At 45.6% G+C, this 19,423-nt stretch overlaps 1 protein-coding gene across 2 annotated transcripts; it reads left to right on the top strand.

The window, feature by feature from the left end:
* The first annotated feature begins 741 nt into the window (after positions 1 to 741).
* On the top strand, positions 742 to 9,841 carry g3bp1 (GTPase activating protein (SH3 domain) binding protein 1). 2 transcript variants are annotated; one of them, XM_026185165.1, is made up of 12 exons: positions 742 to 1,447; positions 5,683 to 5,799; positions 6,003 to 6,084; positions 6,359 to 6,532; positions 6,630 to 6,720; positions 6,944 to 7,037; positions 7,235 to 7,484; positions 7,565 to 7,669; positions 8,043 to 8,160; positions 8,347 to 8,472; positions 8,553 to 8,662; positions 8,758 to 9,841. In XM_026185165.1, the coding sequence occupies exons 2-12, from the start codon at positions 5,705 to 5,707 to the stop codon at positions 8,995 to 8,997; spliced, it is 1,485 nt and encodes a 494-aa protein (XP_026040950.1). In that variant the 5' UTR covers positions 742 to 1,447; positions 5,683 to 5,704; the 3' UTR covers positions 8,998 to 9,841. The 2 variants fall into 2 exon arrangements, with proteins under 2 accessions (XP_026040950.1, XP_026040958.1); XM_026185173.1 differs by lacking the exon at positions 742 to 1,447 and adding an exon at positions 1,464 to 2,469.
* Positions 9,842 to 19,423: the final 9,582 nt, after the last annotated feature.

The following is a 19,423-nucleotide window of genomic DNA, read 5'->3' as shown; positions in this document are numbered from 1 at the left end:
TGATCCTGCAAACGTCTGAGACATCTCAGTAAACCACAGTGAGACTCCACGCAGCAACACCCTCCTCTACCACACCAACCTTCTGCATGTCCTCCTTCATTACATCGATAAACCATCTGTTTTGCTGTCTTTGTGTCAGTACCACAGTCTCCAAACCATCCATCACAGCATCACCTCAATCTTTAAACGTTCCCTTTCATTATTGCTGTTTACTTCTGTCACAAATCACCCCTAACATTCTCCTCCACCCACTCCACCCTGCTTGCACTCTATTCTTCACCTCTTTAGATGGTTGACCGCAGGTATTTAAGCTCATCCACCTTTGCTCCTTTCATGTTCACCTTTCCACCTGCATGCACATCTGATCACTCTGTCTGTACTCACAGGTGTCCTTGCACCACTCTCACACAACGCCACACTTCCTCTGTTACGACCCATCATCTGCTTTCTATAGCCCAACAAAGACACAGTGAAGCTCCTTCTGACCTTCTCTACACTTGCGCATCATGGGGGGGATGGATGGGCACTAAAAATATTGAGGTAGCACAAAAAACAGAACACTGAAGTGGTGCAGTGGAGAGGAGGGGGTGATGATGGGAAATCGTGAGGGAAATACAAAGGGACACAATACGAATGGCAAGAACTGGAAATGCAGGAATAAAAAAAAAAAAAAACAAAAAAAACAAAAAAAAAAAAAACAAGTCGATGTCCAGCTGTCAGCTCATTTTATGGTGTCTTCCTCTCTCTTTTGCTCATGTTTATTAAAATTATAACCGACACAGAACAGAAATTGATAAATAAAGAAACTCTGCACTTGTATCGGTGAGATGAGGTTTATGGCTGCAGAAAAAGCCCCTCACTGGATCTTGAGTTTGGATTAGTTTGTTTAACAGTCCTAAAGCAGGCTGCATCCAGCTTCTTCTGATCTGAAAGGAGTGAAGCCCACATCTCGGTCCCACGGCCTCCTTTTATCACATTAAGCCGCTTAAAATGAATTAAAATCCGCATGATTGGATGACTCATTCGCTCCCAGGTTGGACAACAAAAGCCTTTGTCGCCCCCAGGCGGGGGTAAGCAACGGTACACTGCGAGCTAACAACAAAAACGGCAGTCGCCTGTTCACGAAACCATCGTACCGTCAACTGACACTGTGACGTTATTGGCACGCTCCGTGAACCCAGGCAGCGAGGAGACGCTTCCGGATTGGCTGTACGTAAGGGGCCGTTGCAGTCACGTTCAACTATTGGTGAATGAGTCGCGGAGCGTGAATATGATTGAGTAGCCGTCGCGTAGGCGGGCAGAATAGCACGTTCGGTTGTGGAACCGAGGCCGGTACTAAGCATTTCGGCACGTTGTGAAGCCGTTAGCGTTCAGGCAGCCGCTGCTGTGACTCTTAGACACTTCCTGTTTGTAAAGCGCAGTTTTGCCCAAAATAATTCACCAGGCGGTAAGTTACTCTTCTCTGTAATCTAATCCAACATTAGTGTGTGATTAGTTTATACTTGTGTTTTTTTATTAACTGGATCGCTCTTCCAGGCCGCGTCTACAGCCTGGTGTAGAAGGGGAGTTGCTGTTAGCAACCCTAATGACATTGTAACTAGAGTATAATTATATAATCGTGTATTACCTATACATTACAATATTTGAGTATTTTGAAATGCCATCGGATGGTGTAATAACTGTTATTGCGTGAAAAAGTCGAAATGCAGCTACCGGCTTGATTGTTTGGTCTCCAGGATATAGCCATCCCCCACATGTAGCTCTCTTTTAGCCGTGGCTTGGTCGTTACTGCCTCTTTTACCGCTCCGTTTTGTCGTTTAATCCCTACATGTTAATTTAAATAAATAGTTTAAAGATCAATTTCGTGTTTGGTTCACCCTTCGGTCCCGGTTCGGAGCTGCTAGCAGGGCTCTCTCCGGCAGCAGCGGAGGGGTGGCCGGCCGGGACACGTGCTGCGGCCGCCGCTCGCCCTGCCTCGCTTTGGGAGCCGTGTGTTCGCTCAGTTTCCACAGCTTGGTTCCGGAGAGGGCCGTCTAGCGTGCCATGTGAACCCGGTTATCGATGGGGCAGTCCACTGAGGGTCGCGTGTAAGCCGGTGAGCGGCTCCAAGCAGCGGGCACGCCGCGGCCTTTGTGTGCGTGCAAGCGCGGTCCTTCACGCGGAGCCCGGATCGATAAGCTAGAGCCAGCTGGAAGCATTGGGGCACGTTTTTAGGCTAGCTGGGCTAGTCCACCTTAAAGCCTGGTGGACCAGGGAGGGCTGGGCGGTGTGTCACAGCAACAGATGGCTCGTGCTGTGTGTACAGGTGTGCACATTTATCTGCACAGCACTTTTCGGTGGAAGGTAGCGTGAAGGCCAGTGATCCCGTGTACTCCCGGTGTTAGCAGAGGGCTAAATTCTCTCTAACAAGAAGACACCTTCAACAGCAGGCTGAGGGAAGGCGGCCATCTTCCTTGGCTAGCCCAGGGGGTAAGGAGAAGGAAGACAAACTGTAGGAGTGCAGGGGTTAATTAATTAACCCAAAATGGATTTAAAGTTTATCAAATGTCCAAAGACATGAAAATGGGCAGAGAACAGACTTGTGTTACATACATTTGACTCTTTACCTTAACTGTATGTGAATCAGCTATACCTACATCAGCTTGCAGGCCTCAGATTCCTGTTGTAGGCCAATGAAGACCCAGGTAAAGAGCACTTCAGGTTTCACATTTCCAGTAACAGCAGACATGAAACATCCAGGGATGCCTGCAGACGGTATTGTATAAAGACCAGGAAGCATGCTCGAGCAGGATATCCAAGGTATGGTTAAGCTCACCTAAGATAGGTTTAATCTTAAGCATCAAGTTTTATAGGATTAGAAATGAGTCAATCAGAGGGATGGCTCAAAATCGAGGGAGAGTGGATACACTGGGCAAAGGATGAAGATGGAGCTGCTAGGTGGGAGGACAAGAGGAAAATCTCAGAGGAGGTTCCTAGTTGTAATGCATGGGTAGGCAACTCCAGGCCTCAAGGGCCAGTGTCCTGCAGGTTTTAGATCTCACCATGGGTCAACACACCTGAATCAAATGATTAGTTCATTACCAGGCCTCTGGAGAACTGTTGAGGAGGTCATTTAGCCATTTGAATCAGCTGTGTTGGATCAGCAACACATCTAAAACCTGCAGGACACTGGCCCTTGAGGCCTGGAGTTGCCTACCACTGGTGTAGTGAAACAGGTGATGATGCTGGGATAGAGATGGAGAAAGATGTTGGGGTGTGGGAGTAGGAGACCATTGTGCCTTCACTGGTTTTGGGAAACAAGCGAGAGATGCATTAAAGAAAATTTCTATCAATTTATTTAAATAAAAGAGATTAAAAGTATATGAGTCACTAGCGCTTCATTACATCTGTCGCTCTGCGATGACCAGCAGCAGTCACCGTCATGCCTGGATTACATTTTCCCTGATATCGGTCTTCGGTCACATTTATGTCTTGATGAAATCTTTCCCTGTGCTTGTTGACAGAAACATGAGTCTTGAATCATCTGATGAGCTGTTTCACACTCACGATTTGTGATTCTCTGCTTTCACTCTGCGTCCACGAGTGTTTTGTGTGCTGCGGATTCAGTATCAGTTCAGTTCAGGGGCAACAAATATACCTCCTTTTATTCTGCCTTCACTTTTCTGGAGAGCAAACTTGTTAAACACTGAAATACCTTACCGTCTTTTTATTTTTATTTATTATTTTTTTGTTTAAGTCAGCTAAAAAAAAAACTAGGCTTGTTTGAAGAAAACATTTTTTAAAATTTGAAATCTGGAATCGAAATTCATGAAAGCACAGCTGAACAAAGCCCAGCAGCAAAATACTCGTTGGCCGGTGTAATCTGCACAACCTTCCAAATGTAATACTTGTAGTACTTTGATTTTTGTTTGATTTTACTCAAGTTGGACAGTCTGCACACTGTGTACAGTTCAAAGCAACAAAGTTCAGATCAACATGAATTGTGATTTAGGATGTTTGTGCTGGCCACCTGTGTCACCACCACCTGTCAGAGGCCACGCCCCTAATAATGCAAACCCTAGTCCAGTTGGAACAGCTTTTATAAAGGTAGAACTCGTCTATAGAGACCACAAACTAGTTTGTTTCAGGCTGTAAACATGTTCATTTTAACTGAGTTGCTGCTGGAGCCCCTGCTGGATGCTATAGGAACTGCAGGTTGTAGTTCTTGGTTCGGTAAGGCTAACTGGGCTTAGAACAGCAGCTGCTCGATACACAGGATATCATAACAGATGTTCATCACCGTTGTTTCAGTTGATGTTGAAATCAGGTTTATTTAATATCATTACTCAGACTTTGTTGATTTATTAAACCTAAAAAAACATTAAATATTGGACAACAGAACACGGATTAAAGCCAAAACTGTTACTGAAATAAACATTAGATGCTAACACATTGTCCGTGTTGCGCTTTCTTTGTCCTATTGTTGGAGTTTTACACTGAGAGAGGTTAGCGGGTAGAGTCGGCGAGTAGCTCATGTAGCAGCCGTGGTTTCTGTCTAAAAATATCCCGACGAGGAGGCCAAGCAGGCTGCCGGCTTCACAGGTGGATACCCTGGAAATGTTTTTAGCAGAGACTCTCAAATAAAAGCCACCAGCTCTTTCTGTCACAGTAAAGTGGCCCAGCTGGTTGTTTCCTGTGGTTCATTTCCATTCAGCGTGAAAGAAGGACCTTGGGATTGATTGTTGAGGAATTCACAGCAGAAATGACTTTTTCCAGTCTTCCTTATAGACTCCATTCATGTTGCTACAGTGAGAAAATCTACCAGTAGAGGCACGAAGCAGGCAATCCATCGAGTCTGACGAGCCCTGCAGCTTTCTGTGGAAAAATCCTGAGCGGGTCTCATTTTAAAAACTGCAAATGTTCAAGAAACAGGGAAAGTATGCAGGTCTGTCTGAGCATGCCAGGCGTGTCTGTGGAGCGCAGCAAGCTTCCTGCTTCTGACGCCTGTTTGCATCATAGTTGTCATAGTACAGGAAAGGTAGAACACATCTGAACAAGCCATAGTCTGCAACCATTCCAAAACATAGTCAACGTTTGTGCAGTTTCCCGTGGACGATGTGCTATCTGCCACAGAAGAAACAGTTTTTTAATAAGACTTTCAGCATAAATTCAGGTGTGTCAGAAAGTAGGGCTGTGCGATATGACCAAAATCTCATATCCCAATGTAAGACACTTATCGTCCCGAATTTTTTCTTTTTTTTTTCTTTTTACATTTTCTGCTAATTCTGTGGGTTAGTGTCCACGCCCTGTGAAAATCGTCTCCAGGGCCGTTTTCACATCGGTGCACACAGACGAGGCAGAATGGGTCAGCTCTGCTGAATACAGGCGTCACAAACACGTAGAGGCCGAGGCTGAAACGCGATGAGTCGGTCTGCATGAGCAGCTCATCAGCACCTGAAACAAAGTTCCTCTACCCCACGGGGTCTGCTGCTCTGAATGATCAATGTTTAAGAGACTACTGAGCTCAGAATGACTTCATTGAGCAGATTTCTCAGTCTGTGCAGTCCTCATGTCTCCATGTTTGTGGCACTAAAACGTCCATGATGAATTTGTTCACAGCTGTTGGGATGAGCGGAGCTTTCTTTGTTTGTAGTGATATCATTTGGCCTGTTGCTGATCTCAGCCTGCTCTTTCTCTCTGCAGAGATTTCAAGTTGACCAAAGAAATGGTGATGGAGAAGCCAAGTGCCCAGCTGGTCGGGCGAGAGTTTGTCCGACAGTATTACACACTCCTGAACCAGGCCCCCGACTACCTGCACAGGTACAGCCGGCAGCTGTTTGTCTGTCAAATCAAATCAAATCACTTTTATTGTCACATCACATGTGCAGGTACACTGGTACAGTACATGCGAGTGAAATTCTTGTCAGCATACGAGGGAGTGACTGAAGCGTCACGCGCTCGCCCGCTGTCTTTGTAAATGTCTTCCTGCACACACTAAATCCGTCTCTGCTGTTTGCACTCAGGTTTTATGGAAAGAACTCATCCTACGTGCACGGTGGCCTGGACAGCAACGGCAAACCGGCGGAGGCCGTTTACGGACAATCTGTAAGTAAAGTGGCAGGCTGTAGCTTTAAGGTCAATTCCAAAGAGCTAGAAGGATGTAACTGTACTACAAAGTAATATGTTATAGTTACAGCTTACATTAAAACACACACACGCAGGCTAATTTCAGACGAGGCTGGCCCATCCTGAATGATAAGCTGAACGAGGTGGCGTCCTCTGATTGACGTCTGACCACAAGCGTGAAGTTGGTTTGAGTTCATAGCTTTTAGGTTTGGGCGCGGGAAGTCTGACTCAGCCTGTCTGTTCTCTTTTCCAGGAGATCCATAAGAGGGTGATGGCTCTGAGCTTCCGAGATTGTCACACCAAGATCAGACACGTGGACGCTCATGCCACCCTGAATGAGGGCGTGGTGGTGCAGGTGATGGGCGAGCTGTCCAACAACATGCAGCCCATGAGGAAATTCATGCAGACCTTCGTGCTGGCGCCCGAGGTCAGTTCTTCCATCGGGCCTTCAGCCTGTTATCATGTGATCTGTGACATGAACCCGCAGTAGAAAGTGTTGATTGATGGGTTTTCCTTTCCTTCAGGGAACCGTTGCAAACAAATTCTACGTCCACAACGACGTGTTCCGTTACCAGGACGAAGTGTTCGGCGACTCCGACTCTGAGCCGCCTGAGGGTGAGAACACATCTAGTTCTGTTTTTGTTGTGATTCATGACTCTTTCAGAGATCAGATTAAGAAATCCTGAACATGTCTGATCGGTTAAATGGGGATGAAAATATTCGGGTAGTGAGTCGAGTGTTTTCAGAGCAGAGGTGGAGGAAGTTTAGCGTTGCTGCTGTTAGTACAGCCGCAGTCTCGCGCAGATATTTAATGTTACGTACGTGTTTTGGTTTTCAGAGTCCGAGGACGAGGTGGAGGAGCTGGAGGAGAGGGTTCCCTCCCCTGACGTGGCTCCCGAGGAGTCGGCTCCTTTCTACGACCCAGCAGCTTGGTATGTGATCGAAGCGCGCTGAAGAGTCTCGCGTTCTTGTCGAGGTTTAAACTTGAATATTTAAACGCACAGAACACAGCTGCACCCGGGTTGTGGAAGAGGAAGATGATGTCACAGTTTTATTTACTGGAGTTCTAAAGCAAACTGCCACAAGTAGCGTTTTCAGTGAAGTGAACTTCTCTCTTCTTTGCTTCCAGTTCAGAGCCAGCCGTTCCTGGTGACGAGGAGGAAGCGGTGGCGGCAAGCCCAGAGCCAGAGCAGGAAGCAGAGAAGGAGGCCGAGGCAGTGGCGGTGGAGCTGAAGCCCGAGACGAAGCCGGACACGCAGACAGACGTGCACACAGGTGACGAGCAGACAGAGAAAAGCCCTGCCACCGCCACACCATCCGCTACAGAAGCTGTCGCTGCACCTGCCGAGCCCGCCCCTGCCGCCCCGGAGGAAAACAGGGTAGGTGGTTGTGTGGCGGCGTTTATGAATTGGGTTAAGTGGCAAACACGAGGATCTGATTTCTTTCCTTTGTCTTGCAGCCGTTCTCCTGGGCGTTGGTCACCAGTAAGAACCTCCCTCCCAGCGGGGCTGTCCCTGTCTCAGGAATCCCTCCCCATGTCGTCAAAGTCACCCCCACAGCACCGGTGAGTCCCTGTTCTCCCTCAGAACCCTGCTCAGGCTTTATGTCGCAGGTGTGGGTTCAGAAGTGCCGTGATGCTCTGAATGAACATTCATGTCAAATATTAGCAAATATGATAAAGTCTCACACAAAGACTTTGATTTCTCAACATTTTTCTGGAAATGGCTGTCCTTTTACTCTTTGGCAGCAGGTGTCACTATTTTAAAAGCAGATTTAATCTCAGTTTATGATGCAATCGCTTCTCTTGGGTAACACTGAGAAGATGATGGCAGAGCTCTGAGAGCTAGCTTCTGCCAGCAGCACGTTTGTGATGATAATCAGAGCCTCGAGTCCAGAAAACAAACTTTTTGTTTTAAAATGCGTTTCGACTCTTATAGCCCAGAGCTGAAGTGAAGTCAGAGTCCCAGACACCAGCACAGAGACCACAGAGAGACCAGAGGTCAAGGGAACAGAGGCCGGGAGGTCCTCCGCCTACTCACAGAGGCCCCAGACCAGGTACGCATAGTCCCGTCAGCAGCAGGCCTTTATTGTAAACCAGAGGTAACATCACGAAGCACCTTGGCTGCAAAGATGTCCCTGGCTGATTTGTGACAGCGGGGTCTCCTCGATGTGTTTGGATTTGTTATTTTTGCTGAACACAGAGAAGCTGTATCTGAAAAGGACTCTTCTTGTTTGTCTCAGCTCGAGAAGGAGAGCAGGGTGAGTCGGAGGGGCGCCGGGTGGTCCGGTATCCCGACGCACACCAACTCTTTGTGGGGAATGTGCCTCACGACGTGGACAAGAACGAACTGAAGGAGTTCTTTGAGCGTGAGTTGGGTTGTGTGAAACTTTTGTTTTTTCTTTTGTTTGTAGGTGTAAAATCTGACTGTTTTTACCGCGTCTTTCAGAGTACGGGACGGTCCTGGAGCTCAGGATCAACAGTGGAGGGAAGCTTCCAAACTTTGGCTTTGTGGTGTTTGACGACTCTGAGCCCGTCCAGAAGATTCTCAGTAACAGGGTGAGCTTTTTGATGCTTTCAGCCGAGGAGCTTCACGCTCAGCTGTTTGTGTCTTGGCCCGTGACAACCGCCTTAATGCCTCTTTTCTCCTTCAGCCCATCAAGTTCCGAGGCGACGTACGCCTGAACGTGGAGGAGAAGAAAACCCGGTCAGCCAGAGAGGGCGACAGGCGGGACGCCAGGCCTCGGGGCCCCGGCGGGCCCAGAGAGCGGGTTGGGGGCAGCGGGGGACCCCGGGGCCCCTCTGCCCGCGGAGGCACGTCACAGAAACCCAGCTTTGGCTCCGGACGGGGCGCCGGACCCAGCGAGGGACGCTACCCTGCCCCCCGCCAGTGAGGCTCCCGGCCTCTGAACCTGAGTTCATTACTGTCATTTACCTGAGCAGGTGTGTGCCTGCCGCAGCAGGAGCTGATTGGACACGGCCAAATTCTCTGCTCCGCTCCTGGGAAGGAAAAGCGAGGAACTCTGTGCGGTCGTGGTTCCTCGTCATTTCCCTCCTGGTGCATGAGCGTCAAAACAGGTTTCAGTAATCAACGCAGGTTTAGTCGAGAGCTCTGCCCGCTCCTTCCTGCTGATTTCAGCAGCATGTGTCTCTCCTGAAGATGGCTGCCTCTTCCTCCTCCCCGGATGCCCTCCACTCCAGCCTCCTCCTCCCCCTCACCTCCTGATTTGAGGACGTCGCACTCATTTCTCCCATCGTCTCCTCCTCCTCTTCTTCTTTGAACTCCACCAACACGTATTATTTGGACTCTTGTTGTTTTTCATGCTGAACTTGAATTTATTAAACAAATCAAAACATGCAAACACATAAAAAAGGGTAAATACTACTTGAATTGGGGATAATGAACCCAGAGGTTAGGTGTTGTTTTTCGCGTTCTCTCCCTGTTTCTTAAAGGAACGTGTACTTTACTGCTTGGGCAATCCTGTGTATTGCTGCCACCATTGTATCTAGCGATGGATCTGTCTTATTTTTTTTCTATCAGGTCAAGAGCTGAACTATAGTGGTTTTATTTGAGTAATAATAATGTTGGCTTGTAATATGTGGATTGACAGACGTGTCTGAATGGAGCATGTTTCCAAACCCGTTGTTAGGCTTCTACCGATGCACTTCATTTGTCATGTTTAAAGCGAGCTCACCGGCCAACGAGAGAACTAAATTAAAGTGAATTACTGTTTTGAATGTTGTTTCAGAGCTTGTTTTCAGTCTGTGGACGGATGCACGGGGAGTTAAATGTGTTTGAGGAAGGCAGCACGTGTCCGTGTCCAGGAACATGGACGCTTTAAGCAGGCGACGCTTTAATACTGATCTTTTTCTTTTTATGCCTTTAATTGATTTTTAAAAAAAAGTGAGTTTTATCTTCACTTAATCCAGAAACTATAAATTATTCATTTAAACCATAACAAGGCCAAGGTCTATGGACATGTGTGACAATGTTCATTTGACCAGCTGGTTAACACAGCAGCAGCGACATTCGGCTCCCTCCAATGGTGCGTCTGGAGGAAGACGAACTTCACCCTGATTACCAAAATCCGCCTGTACCACACACTTGTAATTCTTCTCTATGGATCAGAGATCTGGGTCATCCTCAAGCCCGAACTCAACAAGCTCGAGTTCTTCCAAATGTGCCGTTTGCGTCAGATTCTCCGAGCATCCCTCTGTGACCGGCGCAGCAACAGCGCGATACATAGTCAATGTCACCAGCAGCCCTCGATAGAAGAGCTTTTTTGGTTTGGCCGCGTCTGCTGCATGAGCAATCATCGCCCCCAAGAAGACTTGGATCGAGCAAATTGAAGACTATCTTAAACGACAACATCTAACCCTTAAAGCAAGCAAAGGTCAAGGTCTGGAAGTGCATTGTTGACCAAGATGGAAACCCTACGACACCCACAGAGACATATTGGCTTCGTGGATGACCTCCCCTACCGACTGCCAGCTAGGGACAAAAGAAGGAGAAGAGCAGGTTAACGCTGGTTTATGAAAGCAAGGTTTCATCAGTCATGGCGGTAACAGCAATACATGCAGTTCACTGTGAAAGGCCGTGGTCATCGACAGGTAAAACTTCTCCATACATTTCATCACAAGTCCCTCACAGGTGATCAGGTGATGGTCGCCATCACAACGACAGGAAGTCACAGTGGCAGTGTGAACAGCAGTATCCATTTCTGTACTGACCGGTTTGACCTGGGCTGCTTTAACGAGTCCGCTCTCCTCACACCACCTCTGAACAACACGACGTCATCGTCCAACTTGTTTGTAATAAAGATGTGAATAACAGACGTAAGAAATGTTTTGTTTTTTTTTTCTATTCTCAAACTGCTCTCCCTTAGGAGCTCAGTCTGGGAGGAGTTCTTTTTTTCTCCTCTTTCTTGTATGTATTGTGGATTTCACTGATTTTCATACCTCTGACCTCTTCCCAATGTGATGTTTGTGTAATCTATATATGGTCAGAAGGGGTGCTCATGTTGGCACTGGCTGAAGCTAGCAGCCTTAACCTACCCAATTTCTTTCGGGATCAATGAAGTATAATCAATCAATGTTTCGAATAAATAAGCGGTGTTGGGGCTGTGCTGGTCTGCAGGGTGACCTTAGAATTCAATTCAATTTTATTTATATAGCGCCAAATCACAACAAAAATCGCCTCAAGGCGCTTCATAGATACAGAGAAAACCCCAACAATCATATGACCCCCTATGAGCAAGCACTTTGGCGACAGTGGGAAGGAAAAACTCCCTTTTAACAGGAAGAAACCTCTGGCAAAACCAGGCTCAGGGAGGGGCGGCCATCTGCTGCGACCGGTTGGGGTGAGAGAAGGAAGACAGAATAAAGACATGCTGTGGAAGAGAGACAGAGGTTAATAACAGATATGATTCAATGCAGAGAGGTCTGTTAATACATAGTGAGTGAGAAAGGTGATTGGAAAGGAAAAACTCAATGCATCATGGGAATCCCCCGGCAGCCTACGTCTATTGCAGCACAACTAAGGCCCAACTATATGCTTTAGCAAAGAGGAAAGTTTTAAGCCTAATCTTAAAAGTAGAGATAGTGTCTGTCACCCGAATCCAAACTGGAAGCTGGTTCCACAGAAGAGGGGCCTGAAAACTGAAGGCTCTCCCTCCCATTCTACTTTTAAATACTCTAGGAACAACAAGTAGGCCTGCAGAGCGAGAGCGAAGTGCTCTAATAGGGTGATATGGTACTACAAGGTCATTAAGATAAGATGGGGCCTGATTATTTAAGACCTTGTATGTGAGGAGCAGGATTTTGAATTCAATTCTGGATTTAACAGGAAGCCAATGAAGGGAAGCCAAAACAGGAGAAATATGCTCTCTCTTTCTAGTCCCTGTCAGTACTCTTGCTGCAGCATTTTGGATTAGCTGAAGGCTTTTCAGTGAGTTTTTTGGACATCCTGATAATAATGAATTACAGTAGTCAAGCCTGGAAGTAATAAATGCATGAACTAGTTTTCCAGCGTCACTCTGAGACAGGATATTTCTAACTTTAGAGATGTTGCGCAAATGGAGGAAAGCAGTCTTACTTATTTGTTTAATATGTGCGTTGAAGGACATATCCTGGTCAAAAATGACTCCAAGGTTCCTCACAGCGTTACTGGAGGCCAAGGTAATGCCATCCAGAGTAAGAATCTGGTTAGACACCATATTTCTAAGATTTTCAGGGCCAAGTACAATAACCTCAGTTTTATCTGAATTAAGAAGCAGAAAGTTAGCGGCCATCCAGGTCTTTATGTCTTTAAGACATTCCTGCAGTTTAACTAATTGGTGTGTGTTATCTGGCTTCATGGACAGATAGAGCTGGGTGTCACCTGCATAGCAGTGAAAATGTATGCTATGTCTTCTAATGATGCTGCCTGGGGGAAGCATGTATAGTGTAAACAGAATCGGTCCTAGCACTGAACCCTGTGGAACTCCATAATTAACCTTAGTGTGTGAAGAGGACTCTCCATTTACATGTACAAACTGGAGTCTATTAGATAGATATGATACAAACCACTGCAGCACAGTACCTGTAATACCTACAGCATGTTCTAATCGCTCTAATAGGATATTATGGTCGACAGTATCGAATGCTGCACTAAGGTCTAGCAGGACAAGCACAGAGATGAGTCCACTGTCAGAGGCCATAAGAAGATCATTTGTAACCTTCACTAAAGCTGTTTCTGTGCTGTGATGAGCTCTGAAACCTGACTGAAACTCTTCAAATAAACCATTCCTCTGCAGATGATCTGTTAGCTGTTTGACAACTACTCTTTCAAGGATTTTTGATATGAAAGGAAGGTTGGAGATTGGCCTATAATTAGCTAAGACTGCTGGGTCTAGAGATGGCTTTTTGAGTAAAGGTTTAACTACAGCCAACTTGAAGGCCTGTGGTACATAGCCGATTATTAGAGACAGGTTGATCATATTTAAGATCGAAGAATTAATTAATGGCAGGACTTCTTTGAGCAGTTTTGTAGGAATGGGGTCTAAAAGACACGTTGATGGTTTGGAGGAAGTAATTATTGAAGTTAACTCAGAAAGATCAATTGGAGAAAAAGAGTCTAACTTAACATCAATGGTACTAAGAGTAGCTGTAGATAATATTACATCTGTGGGATGATTACTGGTAATTTTTTCTCTAATGATAAAAATTTTATTTGTGAAGAAGTTCATGAAGTCATTACTAGTTAACGTTAAAGGGATGGTTGTTTGTAATAAAGATGTGAATAACAGACGTAAGAAATGTTTGTTTTTTTTCTATTCTCAAACTGCTCTCCCCTAGGAGCTCAGTCTGGGAGGAGTTCTTTTTTTCTCCTCCTCTTTCTTGCATGTAGAGCTCTGACTTTTTGTCAGCCTGGCTACAGTGCTGAAGAGAAACCTGGGGTTGTTCTTATTTTCTTCAATCTGTGATGAATAGTAAGATGTTCAGGCTTTGCGGAGGACTTTCTTATAAAGCAACAAACTATTTCTCCAGGCTAAATCATGATCCTCTAAATTTGTGACACGCCATTTCCTCTCCAGCTTACGAGTCATCTGCTTTAAGATACGTGTTTGAGAATTATACCACGGAGTCAGGTACTTCTGATTTGAGATCTTAGTTTTCACAGGAGCTACAGTATCCAGAGTCGTACGTAGTGAGGAGGTGAAATTATTAACAAGATAATCGACCTCTGTTGGAGTAGCGTTCAGATAGCTACTCTGCTCTGTGTTGGTACAGGGCATCGAAGATGATAAGAAGATGCTTTGGACCAGAAAATGTTTCAGATTTTAGGACCACTTGAATCCAGATGAAGGCTGGCTGACTCCCAGCAGTATTCCTGGAAATGCAGTGGGCTAGATGAATCTTTGCCAGGCTGATTCTAGCCCCTGGACCTTATGTTTGACACCCCTGATCTACATGATGCGAGGGAGCGATGCTGACCTATTAAATAAATTTGGTGTCTTTGTCCTCAAGAAATTCCACATAAAACCTACAGAGGACAAATAGACCAGAAAAACAATAAAAAAGCACAAACAGATTCATTTATTCATCCATGTTTATGGGGGAAGCGATTATAGAGACAATCTCGAGCTCTCCTCTGCTGTCGTGTAGGATTAAACTGTGATTATTATTTTATTTTTTATTTTTTTACATGTCTGTCATTTTAGAAATTGATCGTCTACAAAACTCCACAAAGAAAACGTATTAAAAATGAAACGTTGATTTCATTCACTGGGATCTGTTCAAAGAACAAACCTAGAAGATTAAAATTTAGAGCAGGTACTTTATTACCTGCCAGCTCCTCTACCTGACACTTTAATAACCAGAGGGGTGCAGTGTTTTTAAGGTGGTACCAGAAAGCATGTCCAATGTCCAATATTCATCCAGTGACACTAATGGAGCCCAAACTCGGCTCAGTTTGAATAAATCACCTTTAAGTTGGTAAACAAAACCACCAGGAGACAGCTTCCTGTCAGTGTGCTCCTCTCTGCCTCCTGTCAGACCTCTGTCACCTTCACACCTGCTCGTTTGTTTCTGCAGCCGCCCTCCAGCTGACGTGCATTATACATCAGAGACGTGCCCTCTTGCCGCTTATCAAAACTTCCACTTCACGCCCTCCTCGCTCTGAGATCCAGAGCTGAGCAGCTGTGGAGTTGCCGTCCCGCTGCTGACACTGATCTCTGACTTCTCTGTGGAAGCCAGTCTTTAATTTGAGGCGGTCAGAGTGAAGCTGTGCTGCTTTTAGGAGTTGAGCAGATTCACCTTTTATCTAAATGATACATGACACGCATCATGTAAGAAAACAGGAAATCTGAGCGTGTCCAAAACCTGTCTGTTGAAAGAATCTTTCCAAGCACCAATCAACAAGAGCACATATTTCGATTTTACCCAGTAGAGCTGGCGGATCAGTGACTGGCCAGATAAATGAGACCATTAATGAGTGGTTATTTACAAAGGTTTGCATCCCTTGGCACAAAAATTGCAATCATCATCATCACCACCACCACTGATTCCGAGTCATTAAAACCCAGTGTGGTGTATCAGACAGCCTGATGTGCCAGAGCTGCACATTCATGAAACTCTGACAACTTTGTTTTAGTATTAATGTGACCAACACGTCTTTAATGACCCTGCATGAGCTTTAAAGGAATAATGGTGCCATTACTGATACCAGATTAAGTTCATATATTACAGTGTGGTATCATTACAGACCTTGAGTTCAGCTGGTTTGGATCGCGTTGGGTCAGTGTGTGTGTGTGTGTGCAGTCCCTCCATGATGTTTGGGACAAAGACACGTTTGTCTTTGAGGGAGCCCTCTGCTCACAGTGTGGAGGTTTCACTCAAACACACTGAGCAGACACAATTAAAACACACAGTCCTCACTTTAAAGTCAGTCACTCTCATACACAGTCCCCATCAGTCAGGCCATCCCAGTGTTTGGGATTCCTCAGGTGGGGTTTATTCATGCGCGGACTGTCATTGGCTCCCTGAATTTAAATCTGCAGCAGGACAAGAGAAACAAGAGCGTTTCTCCAAGCCAAAACAAGGGGGCTGAAATCAGTTGACTTAAATCCAACTGAGCATGAAACTTCAGTTTAATTCAATTTATTTCATTTATTTAGCATCAATTCACAGCAACAGTAACCTCAAGATGCTTTATATTTAAAGGTAAAGAACCCACAGTGATTCTGGTCACGGCAGATGGCCCCGCCCCTCCCTGAGCCTGGTTCTGCTGGAGGTTTCTTCCTGTTAAAAGGGAGTTTTTCCTTCCCACTGTCGCCAAAGTGCTTGCTCATAGGGTGTCATATGAGTGTTGGGTTTTTGTCTGTATGTATTATTATTACCTTACAATATAAAGCACCTTGAGGCAACTGTTGTTGTGATTTGGTGCTGTATAAATAAAGTTGAATTGAATTAATCAGGTAGCCCCCTATGAGCAGCTTTAACAGAAAACAGACTATGAATATACAAGCATGTCTGTCAGGGAGTTTTTAATGTTTTATTTGCTTATGCTTCAAAAGTTATGTTATACATATTTCACCAGACAGTTTTCTGTAGAAACAGGAAGCTGACCCTGTGACACTGACAAGAGACCAGCACAGAAATACATATCCGCAGAAGTTGACTTGCATTATATTATTCTTAGAAATTGACCTGCAACACACATACTCTGTGACACACACACACACACACAGCTTGCATGCAGACAGACATCAGGACCTGCGTAACAGGAAATGTGATTATATTTGCATATTGACGATGTAACCTATAAAAATAAACGAATACTTCAGTTCGGTGTGATTTGCTCTGAGCTTTTCACCCGTGCAGCACGTTAACCTACACAAGTGTCTCATTGTTGTTTATTCACCTGACTGTTTGTTAACTGTAAATCTCTGACAATGTCTGTGCCCAGTTTCTGGTCCTGTTAGTAAAACAGTCGTGTTGACGCAGATCCACTCACTGTGATTTAACAGCTCGTACTGCACACACACACACACACACACACACACACACACACACACACACACACACACACACACACACACACACACACACACACACACACACACACACACAGCCTAAACCTAACCATAACCTAACTGTAACCCTGACACTAAGCCACATTCTGAGCCTCAAAGATGCCTTCAAACTTGGGCATTTGGTCCCCATAAGGGCTGTTAGTCCCCACAAGTATAGTAAACGTCCAATTTTTGGACACACACACAGAGGATCATTTCTCAGCACCGTGCTGGGCGGAGTCTCGAGACATATAAGAGGTGCTCCCATCGACATGATTAGCATAGATTTCCTGTTGAAACCAGCTCGCCTGACACTTCATGAAGCTGGAGTGTATAGACTTCATCTGTCCCTGTGACTGAGGGATCCTGAGAACAAGCCCCTCCCTCCCTCCCAGGCACAGTTTCTATAACAGTGTGAAAAGTTGACCTTCAGACGCTCGGCTGTGGGTCTGCCACACTCGGGGTCCTTCATACTCGGCCTGACCTCAAGTCTATGCAGCTCTGCATGCTGCCGGGGGAACATCCTGCTTTCACTCACACTGGAGATCAAGAAGACAGTTTACAGGAAGGTTTTTTTTTTTTTTTTTAAATATAAAGATGCTTAAAATGTTCCTTGAACATTTGATTAAAACATTTTATCACAAACATTATAACGATCATTAGAACTTTCTAAACAGTTTCTCCTTTTTAAGGCCTGAACATGATTCACTGAGATACAGAATTCAGTTAAGCTGTGTGATTAGACTCTGATGAGCCATCAAAGCAGAGCCACATCCTCAGGAGTGTAGACAGTTGTTGGAGGCTTGGATGGTTCTCTAGGGACCTGGAGGAGGTGGAGATGGGGAGGAGGTGGGCTGCATGAATAAGAATGACATCAGAGGAGTGAGATTAAAGTGAAAAGGGCAGTTGGTTTGGAGCAAAGAACAGAGCACCAGGCAGATGAGTGATCACATAGCTTCATTACTGAACACATGAGCTTCCGTCTGAGGTCCAGTTTGCCATCACTGTGGGAATGTTTCCTACTGGCTGGGGTGTCGGATACAGAGAGGAAGAACCAAAAGAAACCAAACTCAGTGTCTGACCCACGGGAACGGCTGCAATAAACTTCAGAACCAGGTCAAACTGAAAGTGCAATTCCCACCTGAGTGCAGGCTGCAGGCTGACTAACAGATGAGCAACGAGCCCAACGGCCCTGTGGCTTTAAAGATTTGCATGCAGGTGATTTCTGTCAGGTAAATATCCACTCCTGGAGTCTAGTCTGGAAAGAAACAGTGAACTTGTCAAAGTGCGGGCTCTGCTGCTGTTTAACTTACCAGTCATGTTATTTCTGTGACCACCTGTTGAAAAAGCTCCAGTTTGTTTGAAAATGGGGAACATAGTGTACACCTAACTTAGAAGCTTTCTCTGGAGCTTTCTGGATCTATCCTCAGATCCTGATGGGGAAAAAAACACAACCCCCCAAATCTGAAACGTGTAGGGATTAAAAACAAAGCTCAGGTGGAGCTCCTGTGGTCGTGCTGCAGACATTTAAATTGCTTCCAGGCGTGGATTCCTATACAAATCTGTAACTTTACACTGATGATATGTGTGCACTTGTGCAGTCCAGACCATATTGGCTGCCTCCTCTTTTATATTAAATACATTATATCCACCTTTTATATTATATCCAACTTGGTCCTTCTCCAAACACCAGTGAAAAAGTACAGCAGGAGATAAGGTCTAAATGATGACGTCAACTTTCCTCTTGCTAAGTAAATGCTGTGTTTTACAGTAAGAGCCATGCAGACAGGTTAATGGGAATAAAATAATTAAAGGACCTGCCATTTAAATCTGCTCTTTTCATTCAAAGGAGCAGATTTCTTCCATACTGACTTCTCTTCATCGGCTCCCTGAATTTAAATCATGCTTCTCACATACAAGGTCTTAAATAATCAGGCCCCATCTTATTTTAATGACCTTACAGTACCATATCACCCCATTAGAGCACTTACCTCTCACAGGTTACTTGTTGTTCCTAGAGCACTTAAAAGTAGAATGGAAGGCAGAGCCTTCAGTTTTCAGGCCCCTCTTCTGTGGAACCAGCTTCCAGTTTGGATTCGGGAGACAGACACGATCTCTACTTTTAAGATTAATTTCCTTTTTTGCTAAAGCATATAGTTAGGGCTGGACCAGGTGACCCCGAATCCTCCCTTAGTTAGACTCTCTTTTCTCTCTCCTCTGTGCTCTCAGGTGGCCGCAGCCCCTCCCTGAGCCCGTTGGAGGTCTCTGCATTTTTCCAGGTGCTAACATCATTACCTGGAGTACATCATGTACCTGACATAGCCACATGCCATATTCCTGGATTCAACAGGATCAGAGGTTTTGATGGAAAGGTGCGACTGCTTTTTCAGACATATACAGGGACCCCGGCCCACCGTCCCATAATGAACCTTAGTGCGAGGTGTTCCTCTGGTGGCCACTGATGCTATGTGTGTTCTGACACCGGCCGTCTGAGCTACAGCAGCTCGTCTGTTGGGTCAGAGCACACGACCCAGCTTTTGCTGCTCCACCCACGACCCCGTCACCGGTTTACCGCCAATACTGACCCCTGCAGAAGAGGAACACTTCAGAAGAACTGCAGTTTTGTAGGAAATCCTCACACTCACGCATTTTTCCGACTTCTAACGTCAAGTTTTAGGACACATGGTTGACCTGCTCCCTTGTCTGCAGCTTAACGCGAAGCACTCTAATTGCAGGAATTTTGCGTGAGCAGTAGGTGGGGCAAAGA

Source organism: Astatotilapia calliptera, chromosome 2 (assembly GCF_900246225.1).
Source record: "Astatotilapia calliptera chromosome 2, fAstCal1.2, whole genome shotgun sequence".
NCBI classification, from domain to species: Eukaryota; Metazoa; Chordata; class Actinopteri; order Cichliformes; family Cichlidae; genus Astatotilapia; species Astatotilapia calliptera.
The sequence above is the reverse complement of the archived record's forward strand: the minus strand, read 5'-3'. Positions and strand labels throughout refer to the sequence as shown.

Coding starts and splice junctions, on each gene's coding strand:
- g3bp1 (XM_026185165.1), top strand. CDS start 5,705: ATGGTGATGGAGAAGCCAAGTGCCCAGCTGGTCGGGCGAGAGTTTGTC. Junction 7,670..8,042: donor AAGTCACCCCCACAGCACCG/GTGAGTCCCTGT, acceptor CGACTCTTATAG/CCCAGAGCTGAAGTGAAGTC. Junction 8,663..8,757: donor AGAAGATTCTCAGTAACAGG/GTGAGCTTTTTG, acceptor TTTCTCCTTCAG/CCCATCAAGTTCCGAGGCGA.